A 21,152-nucleotide genomic window follows, 5' to 3' on the forward strand; every position below is an offset into this window, starting at 1 on the left:
CAGCAGAGACATGAGAGAGAGAGAGAGAGAGAGAGAGAGAGAGAGAGAGAGGGTAAGGGCCTTCTCCACTGGTGACTTCATCCAGCAACCTTTTGGCAGGTCCCAGGTCAGGGCTAGGCTCTGAGGTTACACTGATGGCTAGTGGCAAGAGAGTAAAATGACTAAAAAATGACAGCAAAGGCCTGAATGCTGTAATAAAGGAAGGTGCTGGGTGCTGGAGGAGAAGGGAGGAAGGAGAGATTCACTAGGGAAGGCAGATACAGTGTCATAACAAAATGACAACTGGATTTGCAGCTGCAGCAATGATCAGACTGGTCCTTAGTGGGAGAGTCTGGTGGCCTGCTGGGCGCAGGGCCTCTGTCTAATTAAACACAGGATGTCGCCACAGGATGTGGGACCAGTTGTTCTACTGTCACCTCAATGACTTTGACAGAGGTGAAGCTCCTCTTCATCTGTTTCCTCCAACTCTTATTTCTACCCAATTCTAGATTACATTTCTCCCACCTTTCCTTAGGATCCCCTCCTGACTTCTCTTCGCTTCTCTGCTAAGTTGGACAACTAAACAAAATTGTCTTGTATCAAAACCAATTTCGCTGCCTGTCCCATCCTCTATAACTACAGCCCGATAAAGCTCTAGAAGTTCTGCTTTCTAATATCAGCTGCTTTACAATAAAGCCCCTGTAGGAACATAAATGTTATACTTAAAGTGGTAATAGTAACAACGACTCACATTACTACGGATAAGTAACTATGCTAAACACTTTATACATTTTAATCCTTTCTGCAATGCCACAAAGTGGGCACTAGTATTGTTCTACAGCTAAAAAGGAGGTCAGGTAAAAAGCTGTCTAAGGTTACTACTCCGTGGGGAAGTCAGCGTCCAAACCTGGAGACCCGGCTACTAACCACCATGCTCTGTATTCCAGAAATGCTTTTCAAGAACTCAATGCTAATGAATAATCTCCTCTTCCTCCTCCTGCTTCCTCATCACCATCACTGTCACTGCCGATGCTATTAAGCACTTATCCTGTGCTAGGGATGTTCTCGGACTTTAATGTGGATTCTCTCATGTAGTCCTCATCTTTCTATGAGACAAGGATTATCTGGCCCATGTTATAGTTTCCAAGCTCCTACAACCAGGAAGTGGCAGAGCCACAAAGTAGCTCAGGGGATTTTGAGCCTGGAATCGTAAGTTACAGGTGATAACTTAGCCTAAGTATCCAGTGTTCTAAGGGAATTAGATTTGAAGTGTCCTGACTGAATCCACCTCCTAGTAAAATGCTCTGCTTGGGTTTCCTCTCTGCTTCCTTCTGATGTGGCTTTAGTAATTCCATCCTCCCCTTTCCACCGGAGTGAAGCTAAATCTGTCTGCCAGCCTCATGGCCTCTCACATTTAGTTAACAAGCACATAATGGGCATTTGCTATTTCACTGGTGTGAAATTAACTGCCTCTTTGTGGTGGGTCTAAACCACGCATTATTCAAACTTGGGTACCCACACCACTTCCTTGGTCAGTGGAGTACACTGCAGATAAAAAGGAGTAAAACTTTTCTGTTGTTTTTTAATCTAAGTGTTTCATACACATGGCAACATAGAGGAGTCATCTTAACTCACAACGAAAGGATGAATGAGGGGTCTGAATGGAAACTGGGATCCCAACTTTTGAAAAAACAGAAACATCTGCATGTTTATGATAACTAGCAAGAAATGTACAAATTACTTAATTTCTTAAAATGATTTTGTTTTTCCTTGGCTGCGCCATGGCATGTAGGATCTTAGTTCTCTGACCAGGGATTGAACTCATGCCCCAGGCAGTGGAAGTACAGAGTCTTAACCACTGTACTGCCGGGGAAGTCCCAATTCCTTAAAACAGTTGATCAACTTTTATTAGTGGTAAAAATTATGGCTACCCTGGCTTCACAGGGAGTTAGGTAGACACTCCGGGGACTCACTGGGGTCTGGATCCAGTCTGCTGGATCCGCAAACTCAACAATTAGATAAACATCAGCTTAGAGGGGACACAAATCACTTAGTGTCTGCTCACTGCTGCAAGGATCTGTACAGTTTATCTTAAGGTACAGTTTTAGAAATTAGGGAATCCTGGATTATTTGGAAGCACCTGTTTTTTAAGGTCTCAAAGATATTTTAACTATGTTCCTCTTTTTCTTAGCACTACAAATGTCATGATGAGCCTAATACACTATCAAGAGCTATTGGTCATTCTCCTCCCTTTGATCTTATTCTGAGCCACAGGAGGCATTCTTCAAATTCAAAATACTCAAGTATCATCATGAGCGCCAAACCTCCCTTGTGGATACTGACAGAGCTCAAACTTGGCCAACTCTGCTGTTCGTTGTGGCCAGTACTCTCTTCCATCATGAGCCCTCTTCATTTTTATCCCTGCTAAACATTCTGGTGCAACTTAGTCTGACATGTTACCAGGAACCCAGTACTGTTCAAACCTACTAGCCAAGAGGGCAAGTCTTTCAGTCGTGCTGACGATCACATTTGAGAAGCTCTGGTAGACCTTTATGTTCATACTATTAAAATTGCCACGATTACTGAAAAGTCTTTTTCCAGATATTTGCTTGTGACTCTTGCCCAGGAATTATCAACATGAGTTTTCTGATTTCTGGTTTAATAAACAAAGGGTACTGACATGCTCAAAGTCTGAGAAAAAAATTAAATGTATATAATTTAAAATATGTTTACATATTATTTTATTTCCCACTTTCCTCTCTCTGGAGAAAGGAATATGACTAAATGAAACTTCAAAAAGTTTGAAAAACACTACTGTGATGTACTGGATCATGGATGAACTTTTTGGTCAACCCATTACTTATCTAAGAGTGATTCAGAACATGACTGAAGAATTTTAGAAATCTGGACACCCATCTTAGGTCTTTCTGAAATTCTAGGACTCTGGGAGCAGAACCAAGTTTTTATGCCATAATTTCTTTTGCCAATAAATCTGAAATGAAATTTTAATGCTAAATATGGATGGAGAATCCCAAACTACTAAAATTATACTAATTTTAATTAATAAAATATAGGTATATTGAATAGTTAAATTTTAAATCTTCATATTTCAAGCACCAGACAGCTCTCTAGCACTATCTGAGAAAAGGAATTAACTGTTCTTTTGTTTTTCCTACCTTAGAGAAAAAAATACTTCAGTAGTTCTTTTGTTTTAAAAATATTAATATATCTATTTAAATATATCTATATATTTAAGGGTATATTTGCATACATGTTTTAAATGTACACTATATATATGCACAAACACATATCTACCAATACAGTTAACACTAAAACGTTCTTATAAGAAATTTTATCTGTGAGTGGATAAAATAAATAACAGGCTACAATCTCCAAACACTAAAGATGTCACAGGAAGATCATGTACTTACACTGACTAATAAAAATGTTATCAAGTATCATAATGCAATGAAATAAAAGTGATTTCTTACTGAATACTGGGAAAGATGTATTTCCTTTTAACACTTGGAATTCTTGTTCGAGTCGTCTCCGTAAATCTATTTGTTCAAATAAAACCTTCTGAAGTTCTTCTAAGAAAGAAAAAAAGAAGAGTCATTTTACTAATCTTTACAAATAACTCTCCAGAGAACTGTTATATATGGCAATTTATTATTATAAGACAAAATATTTTACTAGTTTAAAAAGTGTTGCATAGACATAGGATAGATTTTGTGCAGAAATCCATGAATATAAATCAATGTAATATATTATTTTAAAGTATTATATTACAGTGTCATGTATTGATTGATATGTATGCATTAATCTCAATTATATCCACCCAATGGTCCATATATTATTCATATGTTGCTTGTCAAGCTTAAAATATGGTGTAGAGCAAATATATCCTCCTGTTATCTCTTTAGTTTTTTAAAGCTAAGAGAAGTTCTACAAAATTAAAACTTTTCTTTACCTTTCCCCATATTTTCTACATCCTTTTTGAGTGAATGAGGTGAATTCGTCTCCTGTGTGTGTTCACCTTGTGAAAAAGGAGGAAAAAGTATTAGTTTTGTGTAGACTATTTTCTGCAAGTTTGTACTTTCACTTTCTATCTATCTATAAAAGAGTGTATTTAATATAACTTCAAAGTGGGAGTCCTCAGAGCCAAATGTTGTCCTCATTTGCTCATGTATTTCCCCTAAACCATGGCGGGGCGGGGTCGGGGCGGGTCGTGACAGAAATGAGGTCAGAGGCCACCTACACCGCGACAGTGGCTCCGTGAGAGCAGACTCTCTGCGTCACCCCCTCCCGTCCCCATCACCAGCCAGTCTTTACAACGATGCTAACTGTTAGAACAGCAAAAGAGGAGGTGGAAGAGTCGCCGTGTCTGGTAGAAATCTGATCAGAAGTGAAGAAGCCTGCTGTTAACTGGAAGGCCCCCAAGACCAGAAGCAGCCTTCAGTCTTCTTGGGTCGCCAAAATGGGCAGTGAAGAAGTGGGAGGTGGCTGTAGCTGTCCCTGGGATAGAATATATGAGCCTGGTGTGTGTGTGTGTGCACGCGTGCTAAGTCGCTTCAGTCATGTCCGACTCTTTGTGACCCTATGGACTGTAGCCCACTAGGCTACTCTGTCCATGGGGATTCTCCAGGCAAGAAAACTGGAGTGGGTTGCCACGACTTCCTCCAGGGGATCTTCCCAACCCAGGGATCAAACCCGTGTCTCTTACATCTCCTGCATTGGCAGGCAGGTTCTTTACCACTAGTGCCACCTTGGAAGCCCCCCCTCCTTGAAACTGCATGGACTGTAGCCCACCAGGCTCCTCTGTCCATGGAATTTTCCAGGCAAGAATACTGCAGTGGGTAGCCTTTCCCTTCTCCAGGGGATCTTCCTGACCTAGGGATCGAACCAAATTCCAGGCAGATTCTTTACCCTCTGAGCCACCAGGGAAGCGGTTTCCTAATAATTGATAGGTTGTTTAAGAGGAAATCAACCTAAGTGAAAGGTGTGAAATAAGTCATGTTACTTTCTAAGAATCACATGCTTACTGATGATAATTTCTTAACAAGATAATTTCTTAGCTACTCGTCTTCAACCATACAAACTATATTATGGATAGAGCTTAGATTGTTGTTCTTAACTATTTTGCAGGGCTAACTAGAATGATAGCGAGCCAAGAAAGTGTATAGCTAAGTCATAAATTGAGTCTATATAATCCAGAAAACATAAGCAAAGAAATGTAATCATTCAACTATCAGAATTTTAAAAAAAATCTCAACTTGCTATCTGCAATTATCCAAATAATTTAATGAAGCTTTCCATTTTCCTCTAAAGAGATGTGGCAGTCCAGCAAATGTGCTCTGGGGAGGCTTCTTGAATCCCCCTCCTCTTTCCCTCGGGTTAGCTCCTCTGTGTCCTTGGTGCTGTTTCCTTGCAGCCTTCTGCACCTAGTAGGCAGCGTACTATTTGGAAACAGGTGCTCTGTCTTTTCTGTATGGCCAGTGCCTAGCACAGTGCTGGTCACATGCTAGGTATTCAATAAAATCTTTTCAGCTGTTACTGAAAGGGACACTGGGTGGTCATGAATTCTAAATTATAGCACAGACCAGATGGATCATTTCAGTTCTCTTCTCATTGTTTTTTAATTTTCCTTCCTCAGCAAGAAATAGAATGGAAGTGGTCCTGGGGACCTGCAGGAATACTGGAGAACTTCACTGTGAAGGTAAAAATTTCTGCAAAAAGGAAAGCAGAATTTCTTCCCAAAGCCACTGCCTATATATAGTATGAAGGACAGACAGAGAAATCTTCAACATGATATTATAACCAGTGATTCTGTAGCTTACCTGATGACTGTCAGGAGTATGTATGTGCAGATGAGCATGTGAGCACATGTAAATAGAAATACACAAATGTTCACAAGCATGTGCACAGTTACAGGAAGGCGCTTCCCCTGGCTCCTCATTGTTAATAATATCCAAGGCATACCTGAATTCCTTAATGGCAGCCATTTTCTGTACCATCTAGACCATATTTGCACAAACTCATTCTCACTCTCATCTTGGACATTACCTCTCTCTACAGACTTTTGAATATTAATACTTTGGCTTTCTTCTCCATATAGTAAAATGATGAGAAAATATCTGCAAAGCATTTTACATACATATCTCAATATAATTCCCATAAATTACTATTATCTTAAAGAAAGTCTTCCCTGGTGGCTCAAATGGTAAAGAATCTGTCTCCAGTGCAGGAGACCCAGGTTTGATCCCTGAGTTGGGAAGATCCCCTGCAGAAGGAAATGGCAATCCATTCCAGTATTCTTGCCTGGAGAATTCCATGGATAGAGGAAGCCCGGTGGGCTACAGTCCACCAGGCCACAAAGAGTCAGACATGACGGAGCAACTAACATTAAAAGAAGAGTAACATGAAGGCTGACCACAAATCACACAGACATCAATCAAGAACGCGCGCATGCGTGCTAAGGTGGTTCAGTCATGTCTGACTCTTTGTAGCCCTATGGATTGTCGCTCACCAGGCTCCTCTGTCCATGGAAATCTCCAGGCAAGAAAACTGGAGTGAGTTGCAATGTTCTCCTCCAGGGGAACTTCCCCACCGTGGGACTGAACCCACGTCTCTTACATTTCCTGTACTGGCCACTAGTGCCACCTGGGAAGCCCCATAAGCCAAGAAAAAGGGTATTTAAAAATGAAGATAAATTCATATTATGTGCCGCCTTGCTTATGTTTACTTTAAAGTCAGCTAACCAGTTAAACTCATAGATGTTTCATATTTACATATTGAGGTTGAACAAGAAAGGAAACAAGCATGCACACATGTCTGTACCTATCTACAGAACCTAGTGAGATTTCATCAGTCTGCAGCTTCCCCAACCACAACCCAGGACTTAAATGAGAGAGTTTCTCAATAAGCAACTCTAGAAGCCACTTGCTTATTAGTTTCTTTTTGATCTATTGATGTATTTTGTGGACTACTTACCTTGTATTACGTTTCAACTAGATAATTAATTTCAAAAATTAATATATGATATATAAAAACATCTATCTTTTCCACTTCACAGTTAGTAAGTTTACATAGCTATGAAGCATTAAACAAATAGGTAGTAAATGAAAACTAAATAAATAACAGGCAAATCTACCGGTAACATTTATAATAAACTTTTTATCCATTTTGTGGAGGTGTTAATAATATTTTACATCAGTGTCTTTTTTAAACAGATATTTTGCTACAGCTTCTCAGGAAAATCTGCCAATTTTGAGTTCAGAAGGTTCAAATGTCTCACTTACAAAGGGTTTTAAAAAGTGGGTCAGCGTTAGGTAAATAAGGAGCATAGAAGCTTCAGCTGCCTTTTGTGTATCCTTTACTGGACCGTTGCCTTTTGTATATTACTAATCTGTGAAAACCAGATTCTTAATGGTGGTTAAAAATGACCTCTGGGAGCCTGGATATGTTTGTTCACTACTACTGCTAATGTTTTCCATCTGGTTAAAAGAAAAGAAAGCAGTCTAACACTAGATTAAATAAATGAGATTTAGTTGACAATGAGCTTCCCATTTTTATACATATTCCATCAGGTTAAATGCATTTTACTTCTCCAAAATTAATGAATGGGTTTGGAGACATCCCAAAACTAAAATGCTTACTATCTTCCCATTATATTCCCCCTTAAAAAAAAACAAAAAAGTTACACAAAGGCCACGGTGGAGGAGGGCATGAGATCTTAATTATAAAGAAAATGGATGAAAATAGCTTAAAGTTGAAAAATGATGGATAATTCGGGCATAAAATCCATCCTGCAGATGGATGCGATGAAGAGCCGTGGTTCTGGATGAGTCTACACAAACGCACATTTGTGACATTGCCTGTGAAGCCTGCTCGCCCCAGGAGGGTACAGACAGCACAATTGCACATCAGAGAAACTCCACTTCTGCTGAGTGCAGCGAAGCCCAGAGAGCCTGGAGCCACATGGTTCCTGCTTCCCTGGTCTCTCCACGGTCCTCTGGGACCAGGCAGTCCCACATCTCCACCCGACCCTTGGTTCTGCCCTCACTTACACAGCCATCAGAAATTGCAAGTACAAGAGAGAGGGATGTGAGAATTCGCCATGCCAAAGCAGGCATGAGCAGTAAATAGCAGATGAAGGGGAAATTGGAGTATCCAAAGTAGGGGGGAAAAAACCTTAAAAAAGCCAACATATTGACCAGGGCTACATTTCAAGTCACAATGGTAATGACTTTCTGTTAAACACCATGGCACACCTCTGCTTACAGACCCTGCAGTGGTCCCCTGTGGTCTACACTGCATGATCCACTCCAGGTTCTCCAGTGACCCTGTCCCATCCAGCTCCACCAACCTGAATTTCTCTGTCACTAAGCACAAACCCTTTCCCCAAGGCAGACTTTTATTTCCCACATCTCCTGGCTCTCTTTTAGGTGGTTTCTCTTCCCTATGGTGCACCCCCACTAGTCCATCCATTATCAGAAGTCCGCCAAGTGGCATTGACTCTTTCCTACGCTAGTTTGGTCTTCCTCAGCTAGAAAATCTGCTTTCTGAAGGCAGAGGAATCCTGCCCTACAGGTAACCTCCAATGCCTCTGCTCTAGGGAAGGGTACAGGTACATTCCACAAATGCTTGTAATTCGTTTAATCCAATCTGGTTTCTGAAAGAAATACAAATTAATGTTATTGAAAAACTCCAATTATTATAATGTTTTTCAAGCACTAACTCATTCCTACAGACCAAAAAAGCATATTTTGATCCATTGTACTTTCTAAGCTTTACTCTCTATTTTCAGTTAACTGGAGAAGTTTGTGATTATTTCAATTTCTGTTTCTATCTGCCATTTGGAAAATTTCTTCCAGGGACAAACAAAACTATAGCACTGAATGTTAACCAAGAGATGAAAATGCTAATTCACATCCATGTCTGCTGTGGCGTCCAACTGCAAAAAAAAAAAAAAAAATCTTCCTTTTTTTAGAACTCATTTAATTTGAAGAGCCAAATGAGTAGGTCAGATAACCTGTTCTGTTTGTTGGTGGCTGTGAGATGGGAGGAAAAGTTGATTAAAAAGATAGTATGTGCTCAAGCTAAACTTCAATTCAATAAATAAGATCATTTAAGTCTTGTATCCTGTGTGTGCACAGGGCATCTAAGTACATAGGGTACAATATAAAATGCCTGACATTTGGATGCAGAGTAAAATTGTGGGCATTTGCCTATCCCTCTTATGGAAACACATCCTCCTTCCTTCTCCTTTCAGCCCCACTCTGTTTGCTACTCCTTATCTTGGCTGTCTCCCTTTTAGAGTCTCCTTTGAGCCTGCAAACAGCACTCAGCGGCATTACCCCAGCCAGCAGCCCCAGGGTTAGCAAGTTGCTTGTCTTTGAAAGGTCCTCTCTGTTCCCCCAGGATGGCTGTTGACAACAACTGATGAAAAACATTTGGAGAAAATACATTTCAGAAAATGCACACTGAAGGGTAAATTCAGTCAATGAAACTATTTTGGTTTGGGGCTGTGTCTATACACGAGATACACATGCATTCTAACACCTGGATGAGGAATAAAAAATTTCATCCACATGTTTGTCATCCATGGGGACTCATGTGCTACCACATGTGTTCTGGTGCAGGGGAGTGGACCCTGAAAGAGAAGGCAAGATGTGTACACAAAGCTTGTCTGCACACAGTTCCCGGGGCACTGTCATGCTCTCTGGGCTGGGCTGAGGTCCCGCCCTCTGACTCCCGGCAGCCCTAGCACAAGCCTGGCATCTGTTGATTGAGAGACTCTTCTTATGCGTATTTTACCTGCGAAGAAACACTGATTTTTCATAATTAATCTTAGTTTTATCATCTGACGTTAAGACTCCTGGAAGTTAATTTTTTGTTTCCCTAATAATCTATCTTAGAGGTACAATTTGGATGGGGTCAAAGTTAATTTACAATTTATATAACTGGTACTTTGAACAATAGTCAAGATTTAGCACAATGTATGGTTTAGAGAGGTTTTTAAGAACATTCTGCATTAAGGTATAAAAAATCAATTACACAGAAAGCAAGGTTAAGTAATTTTCTCCTCTATCAGTGGGACGTGGACTTGTGTTAATTTCTTGGTGTTAAAGTCTACATTAAACTTCTCCCCTGTGACTTTTGGCACTGTAGTGAGGTCACAGAACAGAAGAGAAAAGAAAATCAATACCACTGGAGAAGGTATGCTACAAAATGAGCTAACTAAATATTAACTCCATTAACCAAAAAGAATGAACAAGAGCAAGATTAATATCGGTGGGTTTATAGTTTGTGATCAACATTTATCGTGAGTTGCATTCACATTGCTTCTTAAATCAGCATATCAAATTTTTTTGATTAGTGAATTGTGAGTTCATTTAGAATTCTCTTGAGTTCTAGAACTTGTCAATTAATGCTATTTTTAATTTTTTTCTGAAGAGTTTTAAATTGTCCTCTGTCTCCTTGAGTTTCATATGTCTTATTAAAAGCCACAAAAAGAAAATGTTTTCATAAATAAAAAGAAATTTGTATCTATATTATGAGGATTAGTTCATTTCAAATACATATATTTAAATACCTCAAGTCATTGTTCATAAAAATGTTGGTAGTAATTTAGAGTTGTATAAACTGAGACCCAAAGTAGTCAAAAGGCTTACCCAAAGCCATCTAGTAGATGAGAGAATTAAAACTCAGATCTACCAGTCTATGCTTTTTAGAAATTTTCTTCTTCTTTTATTACAAAAAAAATCATAAGCGTGTTTTAAAATAGAATGGAATAATAAATCAGAGCGCCTCATCTGCTATATATTCATGAGAAATGTAACTGCTTCTTACTATTCTCAGGAATCTGTCCATAGCATATTAAGTACACTAGAGAATCATACCAGTGAAAATCAAATTGATTTTAAAACTTCTATACATGAAACAAGATGCAGCCACGCTGAGAGTCCAATGGTGCTGGCGTTTCTACACAATGAAAGGGACTGAAATGGAGGATGACTCCACTTCACGTGATTTCCGTGACCTGCAATAGCTTTCAGCTGTCTCACCGGCTTACCCCACTGCATTCAATTTCAAATCACTTAACTTCACTGAAGTTATTCAAAAAGGATATGCAAAACTTGACTCTGGGATTGCAAGCAAAATGCTGTCATTTACGCTTTTGAGTAGGTAATATTTTGACCAAACTGGCATCCCCCTAATCTTATATTACTTGCCTTTAAAGCCATGGGTCTTATTTTAAAGAGCCCTATAGATAAAGGTTCTGGATTCTGGGTGATTTTGGCTGCTCAAAACTTTGTTTGGTCCCTCTAATTACAAAGAAGTATAATATCTGCTATGAATAAGGTTAATGAACACTAATAGAAAGGATTTTTAAAAATCTTAAAAAAATGTAATTTCTTTAAAATTGCTGAAAAGTAACAGTTACCAGGGGCTTCCGTGGTGGCTCAGCTGGTAAAGAATCCAACTGCAATGCAGGAGACCCAGATTTGATCCCTTGGTTGGGAAGATCCCCTGGAGAAGGGAATGGCTACCTACTCCAGTATTCTTGCCTGGAGAATTCCATGGACAGAGAAGCCTGGTGGGCTACAGTCCACGGGGTTGCAAAGAATAGGACACAACTGAGCGACTAACACTCACTTTCACTCAACAGTTACTAAGAGGGCTGAAAGGTGGAACAAAGGCCAAACTTAATTAAAATGGTGTACTAAAAAATCCAAGCAGAACTAAATGTTGTTGCTAAACTGAATCTGTATTAGGGACATATTGAAGCAAGTCTTTATGTTTAGAAAAAGGTCAGAAATTTCCTGATAAACTATAATAATGATTGTCATGGGAGTGAAAAATTCATGTAAAAATAAAAAATTGCATACTGACTTGTTAGGTAGTTTAAAGAGACATTTCATTATTCTATGTTATACTGTATATGGACAGAAATAAAATACTGATATTATCCAATAATGATGACTGAATTAAACACTGGCTAAAGAGACATATGGCTATATAAATCTTACTGGATGTTATATTGTTTTAGATTACTACAGTATTCATGCTGTCTTACAGCTCATACATTTCCTCTTTTTTATTGAAAGTAACTTGAGAGCAGGGACTGGTATTGATTCTACCTCTGAATCTCTAGAACTTGGAGAAACAGCTAGCATACAGTAGGTGTTAAAAGACGCTTGCTCCTTGGAAAAAAGTTATGACCAACCCAGACAGCTTATTAAAAAGCAGAGACATTACTTTGCCAACAAAGGTCCATCTAGTCAAAGCTATGGTACTTCTACCAGTCATGTATGGATGTGAGAGTTGGACTATAAAGAATGCTGAGCGCCGAAGAATTGATGCTTTTGAACTGTGGTGCTGGAGAAGACTCCTGAGAGTCCCTTGGACTGCAAGGAGATCCAACCAGACCATCCTAAAGGAAATCAGTCCTGAATATTCATTGGAAGGACTGATGCTACAGCTGAAACTCCAATACTTTGGCCACCTGATGCAAAGAACTGACTCATCTGAAAAGACTTAGATGAGGGGAAAGATTGAAGTTGGGAAGAGAAGGGGATGACAGAGGATGAGATGGTTGGATGGCATCACTGACTCAATGCACCTGAGTTTGAGCATGCTCAGGGAGTTGGTGATGGACAGGGAAGCCTGGCGTGCTGCAGTTCATGGGGGTCACAAAGAGTTGGACACGACTGAGCGACTGAACTGAACAGCAGGTGTTCGGAAATATTTGGGGAGTAATTGAGTAAATAAACAAATGAATGCTATCATGTACATGTGGAAGTTAACAGTTGTTACATGGGGAAAAATAACTCCATTCACCAGCAAGGCGTTCTGGATAAAGCAGTCTATTGCTACCACTCCAAAGCACTTCGTCACAAGGCTTCATAATTTTTTTGGTTCATCTGGATTTTTGACACTTTGCTAAATGAATGGATTCTTGGAGTTTGATCTTAAGTAAGTACCTTAATACCAAAACAGGCCAAAGGGGGCCTCCTAAGTGGTTTAGTGGTCAAGAATCCGCCTGCCAGTGCAGGAGATGCAAGAGATGCAGGCTTGATCCCTGGGTCAGGAAGAGCCCTTGGAGGAGGAAATGGCAACCCACTCTAGTATGTCTTGCCTGAAAAATTTTATGAACAGAGGAGTGTGGTGAGCTGCAGTCCATATGGTTGCAGAGTTGGACATGACTGAGCAAATAAACATGTGCACATAGGTCAACTGAGTGACCATTTTGGGATTTTCTCCATTGTGAGACCATGAGTTGATCTTCCCTACAAGCATGGACAGCCATAAGTACAGCAAGTCCTACAAAAGCCCAAACTCCCTAACACTTTCGGCAAAGGAATCATGAGGATGAAATTCTTGTGACTCCAAGATAAATTTTTAAAAATATATTTTTCACCCAAACATTTGTTCATTTCAATAATATATTTTCATCCCTTTCACGTCCCACCTGTCTCCCATTCAATACAGGATAATAATAATACGATATAACCTACTACCTACATGCTTCCCTGAATAATGTGAGAATGAAATTGTAATATGGAAAATCGATGTGGAACAAGTTTCTCTGGGAATCTGTATTAAATTAATTATTGTGAGGTAGGGACTAGTAATAGATCAATAGTATGACTAGGTGTTATTACCAACATAACTATTGACTGTGCTGCCCTGAGTTCCAGGCACTGAGGAATTTTTATGTGAACACAGATCCTGACTTCCTTCCTTTCGGCATTCCTATTTCCATCTGAACATCAAACAACAGTCTAGTCTGTGGTTTTGATCCACTCTCGCTATCATCCTTGATTCTAATGCCTGTTTTAGAGTTTACTGAACTTACTAAGTATGGGGGAACCAAACCCCTTCCAAGGCCAGGAGGAACTCATATTCAAATGGAACCAGTCCAGTCATGAAAATTGGAGGAAGACATAGAAGAGAAATTCAGTTTTTAACAAATCTACAGAGACTATTCATGTATATGGAATCAAGAAGAGATAATTCAGTAAAGAAATCAGTATGTTCTAAAACATTCAGATTTTTAACGGGTATATACATTTGTTGAAATGTTGATTTAAAATTTTTATAAGAATTATGAATACTAGCTATTAGGTACAAGGTAGGAAATTAAAGTTCCAAAAAGATGATTTCAGATTGTGAAACTTGGACCTTCTCATTAAATCTATGAAAACTATTTTAACAATTTAAACATCAAATTATACCACAATTTTGTACAAATTATTGATACCTCTTTAAAAACTATGTATATTTTAATCTTTTATAGAACATTTATAAAATTTTATTTTTATTTTCTTTAAAGTTTGCACCCAGAGTTAGAGCTTAGATGCAAAGAGACTTCTAATGAGTCAAGTTTTAGCAAAATGAAGTCTGATGTGAATTATTCCCTAAATGTGTTATTTTATATTAAATATAGTCTAATTTGAACTTTAAAATCACCAATAGCTAACTCCAAAATAAAAACCTCCAAACTTAGGAAAAACAACCTTAAAATTAAGCATATACATTACAAAGTACTAATTTTAACAAGCAACATGAAATTAAAACTTGTCTTAAGTAAATGAAAAGTGGGATCCCTATTCTGTCTCTGAGTGGGTTATACATTATTTCGAAAACATAAGTCATTGCTATATGCAAGTTTTCTTATTTTATTAGACTTCGAGCTTCATGGGGATGCTCAAAGATAGGGCTGCATATAAAATAAAATAAAAACAGATAAAAATTCCCCCCAAATTAACTTGACAGTGCCACTAGGATGTGACACTGCTTTTAAACTCTTTCCAAGCTGTGTCTGTTTTGGTTAGAGAGGAATGGGAATTCTCTCAAGTGCTCACTGGTTGTACAACACCGACCTAGCAAAGGTCTCCATCCACGTCAGCTATTGAAACAGCTCGATTAATTTGTATTCACTGGGATACATATAGACTCCCATCAGTGGTTTCCAGGCATGGGAGAAATTGGGCTACTTTTAAATTTATTTTTAGCTATACAGAGCTGCTAAATATCATTTGATCTGAGGTTGAGGAATGTTTCCAAAATTGTTTTTTTATATTCACGAATGTGTTGTTTCCAGTGGCTATTAATTTCTACACATATCAAACAAAGAAAAGCAATTGACTATCCAGAAATGTCTGGGAAATGGCTAGATATTAGAGAATCAATCGAATAGAATTATAAACCCTTGTGTGTGTGTGTGTGTGTGTGCCTGTGTGTTTGTGTGTGTGTGTGTCTGTGTGTGTGCAAACCCATCAGAAATGCCTTGGTAGCAATCCTCTCCATTTCAAGCCTCAATTTTGTCAAATATCACACTTAGGGAAAAGGTAGTTTCTGGGCAAAAATCACTGCTTTGTGACTTTATGTGTGCACTTTAGATTATCACAGAAAAATCCACATTTAAAAACTTTATCATGTTAGACACAGAGCAAATTCATTCGTGAAAGGTGATTAAAAAAATTTTTTTTTTAAGGGCTATACTTTAGTGTGAAAGTGATAAGAAAAACACTTAAAATGTGCTAACAACCAGGTAAAATCACAAGGCACAAAAGCCAGCATTGTGAATTTTATGGAGACTTGATGTGGCCAAAGACATACCACTAAATTATTCTTAGTAACTCCTTAGCATAGTCAACCCAAACTGGATGTTGATTGATATTTATATAAAATATTCAGGGAATAATTTGGAAATATCTCATAATATATACAGCTTTCTTCCTATGATATATAAAGGTTTTTTTTTTTTTTTCATTAAAATAGGTGTTTTTGCCTTTTCCCATTTAAAGTATTGAGAAGTTTCCTTTATGAGAAAGTAAAAACAAAGGTTTGGAGACCTTTTCCATTGTACTTTGCTGTTATATAAGATTTCTTTAAGATCCTATTTTCTTTATTTCTGCTCCCCACACCACTCTTTTTCCTTCTCCCTCACTTCCTAGCTTGCTCTCTCTGTCTCATTTGACAGGCAAATTTGCAGACATTGCCGCAGGATAACAACCTCGTTTGACAGTCAATTAACCGTGAATAGTCAAAGCCAAGGCAGTTTGCATTACATAAATGGAAAATTAGATTCCTTTTTCCCAAGAAACAAAACCCTCTCCTTAAGACACTGCAATAGACAACTTAGTATCAAAACTTCTAATCACGTCTTTCCCAAACCCCTTGGAGACATTTAGCAATCAGTAAAAGGTGGTTTCATTTAATTTGTATAATGTAATTTTTGTAAATGTATTATACATTTTGTGTAGAGATCATTATCATGGAGATAATATAAATGTTGGCATAGATGTCATAAAACACCTTTAATGTCTTTCTGACAGATATTAAAAGCAATAAGCTGTGATCCTTTTTAATGGAAGGTTTCTAAGAGAACATTTCAATTATTGTCATTTTATGCTTTTCCAGCCTGTTTCATTGTGTAACCTGATATATTTCTGAATTTTCTTCTGAAATATGCCCAGCAATTAATAATCTTATTGCTATTAATGTCACTGCTTTCTCATTTGTGTTTTTCTTAGTTATATCTACTAGGAATTGATTTTTTTTATCTTTACCCTTGTACTAAATATTCAGTCTTTTGATTATGAATTTCAACCCTTCTCTCTGTCATCTGACTATTCATTCCTTCTATTTGTCCCAGCCTACCTGATCTTTCTCTCCAAAAATCTCCCGAAGCATCAGAGTCCGTGATGAAAAAGCTATGCTCCTTGTTCCTATCTAGAATCAAACAAAACACAAAATCTACAAGTGATCTGTATAGACAAGTGGGAAACAAAGATATCCAAAAATTTTAACATGTATTTGTGTATGTTTTGAGTACTGACACCATTTAAATGCAAAGAGATATGTTGAGATTGGGGACAACAGTGCTGTTATTTGAAAAATTGTCATTGCTTGGAAACTACAGAAATGCAGCTCTTTAAAATATAAACTGTGATATTTAAAAAAAAAACCATAAAATTCAGTGGATGAAAACCCACAGAATGGTGGTCTGAGCAGGAAATGCTGGGTATAAGTCTCACAGAAATGATTAAACAGGAAAGAAAACGGGGAGGTTATTTTCTTTTACCTGAAAAGTTGTTGTCGTCCTTTGTAGATAAAATAACTTGATTATTCTCCTTAGTTTTCTGATTCTGTATGGAGAAGAATTAGACACACAAATCAATGCCTGGATGAAACCATATGCTAATGTCAACAGTCAGCAGGAAGAAGCATCAATAAAAGTGACTCCGTGGAGCCTCAGGAGACTTCATTTTTTTTTGATGATTATCTTCTTTGAATAGTTATTGTGCTTAAATACAAGTGTATGACTCCATGTACCTGCCCTATCCTTTACGAAGTAGTATGTTAAACATACATCTATTATATACTCTGTAAAGTAACATGCCAAGTTATTTGCCACATCTACACTGAGTTAGCACAGAGTCACTGGACTTTCAAGTCCTTGAGAGTGCTTTCTATGCACACTTGAGTGAACACTGAATGCTGAGCCACTTAAATATAACTTTGGTCTTTAGGGGTCCTGGGTAGCACTTTCTCTGAGTGGAGACTGGTTTGGGAGAAGCCAGTCTTGTTAAAGAGTCTGTCTTTTGTCTTACTGGACACAATATCTTACAGACGTGTTCATTCTGGCTAGAGCTCTGGGGTTCAAGCAGCCATTAAAGCAGTTCAAACGAAACTGAATCTAACTTTTGAAGTCAAGGTATTTTTGATCTTTTGGGGTCAGGGTTGGGGGAGGCACTGAATTATAGAGAAGAAAAATAATAGGATTATTCAGACTGCACCAGTTTGTGGCCCCACTGCTTTTGGGGGAACAGCTGTGCTCAGGGGGGCGCCCCGGCTTGGGCAAAGGAGACCGGTAGACTAGAGGAAGGACTTGGTCAACTTAGGGGGTCTTTCCCAACATCTACAAGCAGCCAACTTGAACACAGGAGGGAAAAAGAGGCCCCAAGGCCTTCCAGAGGCTTTGAAAGAGAGAGACCAGAAACCACATTTTATGGAGGACCCTTGGTAGGAAAGAAGCCCTTCCAAACACACTGAATATTTCATTTCTGTGGGGAAATCTGGTGATTCATCTTTCCTGCGCATATGTAACCGATTCCGCCTAAAGGTGCATTTAAATAATAATAATTAGCTAGAAGGAGCCTAAAGGGGATATTTACATCTTTGTAGGAGGGCTGCTCCTCCAGTGATGGATGGTGGACCGGGCTGCCGGGGCTGCTGCCGAGGCCGCCGCTCTGTGTCTGCGAGGCCAGCGGCGGGGGCGGCGGTGGGGGCAGGTCCGGGCCGCCGGGGTCGCCCAGTTTCCCGTCCTCCTGCAGCAGCCGCGAGGAGCTCAGCGCCAGCGGGAAAGCGCCCGCGGCGGCCGGCGGGCGGTCCCGGCTGCTCCCCTTCTCCGACAGCCCTCTGCCCTGGAGGAACCGGCCGCCGCCGACCAAGGGGTCCGCTAGCAGGACCCCCGTCTCCTCGTCTTCCTCCTCGTCGTCCTCGGGCTCTCGACCTTCGTCTTCCTCCTCCTCGCCCTCGGGGGGCTTGTGGCCCTCCACGTCCACCTCCTGCTCCTCTTCCTCGTCGTCCTCGTCCTCGGAGCTGTCCTCGCTGGGGTAGCTGCAGCTGGTGCCACCGGGGGACAGGAGACCTCGGGGGTGCGGCTGCGGGGCCAGCGGCGGGGGTGGCGGGGGCGGCGGCGGCGGGGCCGCGTGGTGGCGCTCCGAGCCCGGCTCGTCGGGCTGCGGGGGCAGCAGCAGCAGCGGCGGCGACGGCGGCTGCGGGGGGTGGTGGTGGTGGTGGTGGTGGTGGTGCTGGTGCGGGGGGTGGTGGTGGTGGTGGTGATGCGCTGGGGCCGAGTGCGGCGCGCCCGCGGACGCCCCGTGCAGCTTGGCCAGGCTCTCCGCGTCGTCCTTGCCGCCCACCGGCCGGAAGGCGCTCGAGTGGTGGTAGCTGCCTCCGCCGGCTTTGCGCCCCTCCAGGAGGTGAGGGTGGGGGGCCGCGGGCCCTCGGGCGCCCGCGGGGCCCGCTCCGGCGGCCCCGGTCACCGAGCCCGGGTCGGCCGGGGGCGTGGAGCCCGCACTGCAGTCCCCGCCGCCGCCGCCCGGGGGCGACTCGAAGAGCGCGTCGCGGGCCCCCGCGCCGCCCGCAGGAGGCGGCTGGCCGGAGCCCGGGCCGTTGGCCACGACCGGAGGGGGCTGACCCGGCGGGGGCGCCGCTTCGGCGCCCGCGCCCGCGCCCGCGCCGCCGGGCTCGGCCAGGTCCAGGAAGGCCTGGCGCAGCAGGGCCGGGCTTTCCCCCAGCGCGCAGCCGAGCGCCGAGGGCGGCTGCGGCGGGGGCTGTAGGTACGTGGGCACCGGAAGCCCGCCCGGGGTCCGTGGAGGCCAGAACATGCAGAAGGGCGGGTAGAAGGCGTCCTTGCGGCCCGCCGGCCAAAAGAGGCCCGACAGGCCCGCCTTGGGCGCCGCGGCCGCGCCGCCCGCACCCCCCAGGGCCTCGGCCGCGGCGCCCGCGTCCTCCTTTTTGTGGCACAAGCCGAAGGCGGCGGCGGCGGCTGGGAAGGTGTAAGGATGCGGGAAGAGGCCCCCGCAGCCCGGGAACTTCTGCAGCACGCCCCCGAACGAGCCCTTGCTGGGCACCGGGATGACCGGATAGCTACGCGGCCCTTTGGCGCCGGCCGCCGCGCCCGCGCCGGTCACGCAACCGCCCCCGGCGCCGCCCCCGGCCGCCCCGGCGCCACCCGAGGCGGCGGCCACCGAGAGGCTGGCGGCGGCGGCGGCCGAGAGGCTGGCGGCGGCCACGACGGCCGCCTCCTGCAGCGAGTCGTCGTCGTCCTCGAAGCGCGGCCGCTTGTGATGCGGCGCGTGCGGCGCGCCGGCCAGCTCGGCCAGAGGCGGCGGCGGCGGCGGCGGGGGCGGCGCCCCCAGCAGGTGCGGGCCCAGGAGCCCCCCGCCCCCGGCCACCGCCGCCGCCGCCGCCACCGCGGCCGCCTTGACTGAGCTGAGCGGGTGGCAGGCGGGGTGCGTGCCCGGCTGGGGCAGCGCGCGCTTTCGGCTCCCGCCGTTGAACATGGCCTTGACGTCCTCCCAGGCGAAGACGAGCTCGTCCTGGGGGCTCTTGTCCGTGAGCTTGAGATGACGCCGCCACGAGTTGAAGTTGGCTGCGTCCGGCTGCGTGTACTTGGCGTCGGGCGTGCGGTGGGAGTGGAAGATGAACTTGTTGGGCGAGAAGTACATGTTGCAGTAGCTGCATTTGATGCACTTGGCGCGCGAGCTGTTGTAGCGCGCGGGGATGAAGCTGCCGCGGCAACCCCAGGCGCACTCGTGCGAAACATCGAAGGCGAAGTTGTCGGGCAGCTTGGGCGGCCTGTTTTCGCCTAGGAACGACTTGCACAAGCGCTCAGCCTCGCGCTTGGTGATCATGCCGCAGCGGCGCGAGGAGATGGGCATGGCCCCGGCGCGCCGCAGGATCTCCAGCTGCACCGGCGTGCACTGCACGCACGTGATGCCCAGCGCCACGCGGCGGTTGTGGATCTCGTTGTAGCTGAAGTTCTTGAGGAGAGTGTTGGAGATCTGTGCGAGGCATAGGCGCTCCTGCCCGTCGATCACCAGCGACACGATGGGAATGCCATAGAGGATCACCTGGCCCACCTGGTTGGGTTTCAGGTTGGCGTGGCCGGGTCGCGGCTGGCTCAGCGCGTCGGGCTGGAAGGCGCTCGACGGCGACGCCAGCAAGATGTCGTTGGGCCCCGGCAGCGGGCTGGAAGCCATCTCCTCCGCCGGGGAAGCCCGGGCCGAGCCCTCCGGGTCAGCCTTGGAGACTGGAAGGGAAAGGAGAAAGCGTTGGCTAGAGCCTTTTTAGATTACCAGAGGGGTGGGTTGTGCGGCTAACTGAAGAATTATCATAATAACTTCCTTCGGTTAAGATATAATTATCACTGGGCAAGGGGACCAAGTTTCGGACACAGGGAAGTTCTCTCAAATTTCTTCAGGTGATCCTTTGGAAACGCGGGGATTTGGAAGTACTTCAGTTCTAAATATCCCACGTAAATTTTTAAAAAAGTCACTTGCTAAGGAACTCAAGACCTTATCCCGCATTTATGGAAGCCATTAGAATAAAATTGCATGCCTGTTAAGTCATGGAAAACTGAGGCTTGGCCA

At 43.1% G+C, this 21,152-nt stretch overlaps 1 protein-coding gene across 1 annotated transcript in view; it reads right to left on the minus strand.

The window, feature by feature from the left end:
- Nucleotides 1-20,762, minus strand: part of SKOR2 (SKI family transcriptional corepressor 2) — a 34,278-nt gene extending 13,516 nt beyond the window's left edge. Inside the window, exons 1-5 of the mRNA XM_052660587.1 lie at nt 18,168-20,762; nt 17,075-17,138; nt 16,651-16,722; nt 3,950-4,015; nt 3,471-3,569 (exon numbers count right to left, since the gene is read on the minus strand). Of these exons, the coding sequence (XP_052516547.1) occupies nt 3,471-3,569; nt 3,950-4,015; nt 16,651-16,722; nt 17,075-17,138; nt 18,168-20,762 (2,896 nt within the window). The remainder of the gene's footprint in view (nt 1-3,470; nt 3,570-3,949; nt 4,016-16,650; nt 16,723-17,074; nt 17,139-18,167) is intronic.
- Nucleotides 20,763-21,152: the final 390 nt, after the last annotated feature.

This window comes from Budorcas taxicolor, chromosome 22, assembly GCF_023091745.1.
Source record: "Budorcas taxicolor isolate Tak-1 chromosome 22, Takin1.1, whole genome shotgun sequence".
Taxonomy (NCBI): Eukaryota; Metazoa; Chordata; class Mammalia; order Artiodactyla; family Bovidae; genus Budorcas; species Budorcas taxicolor.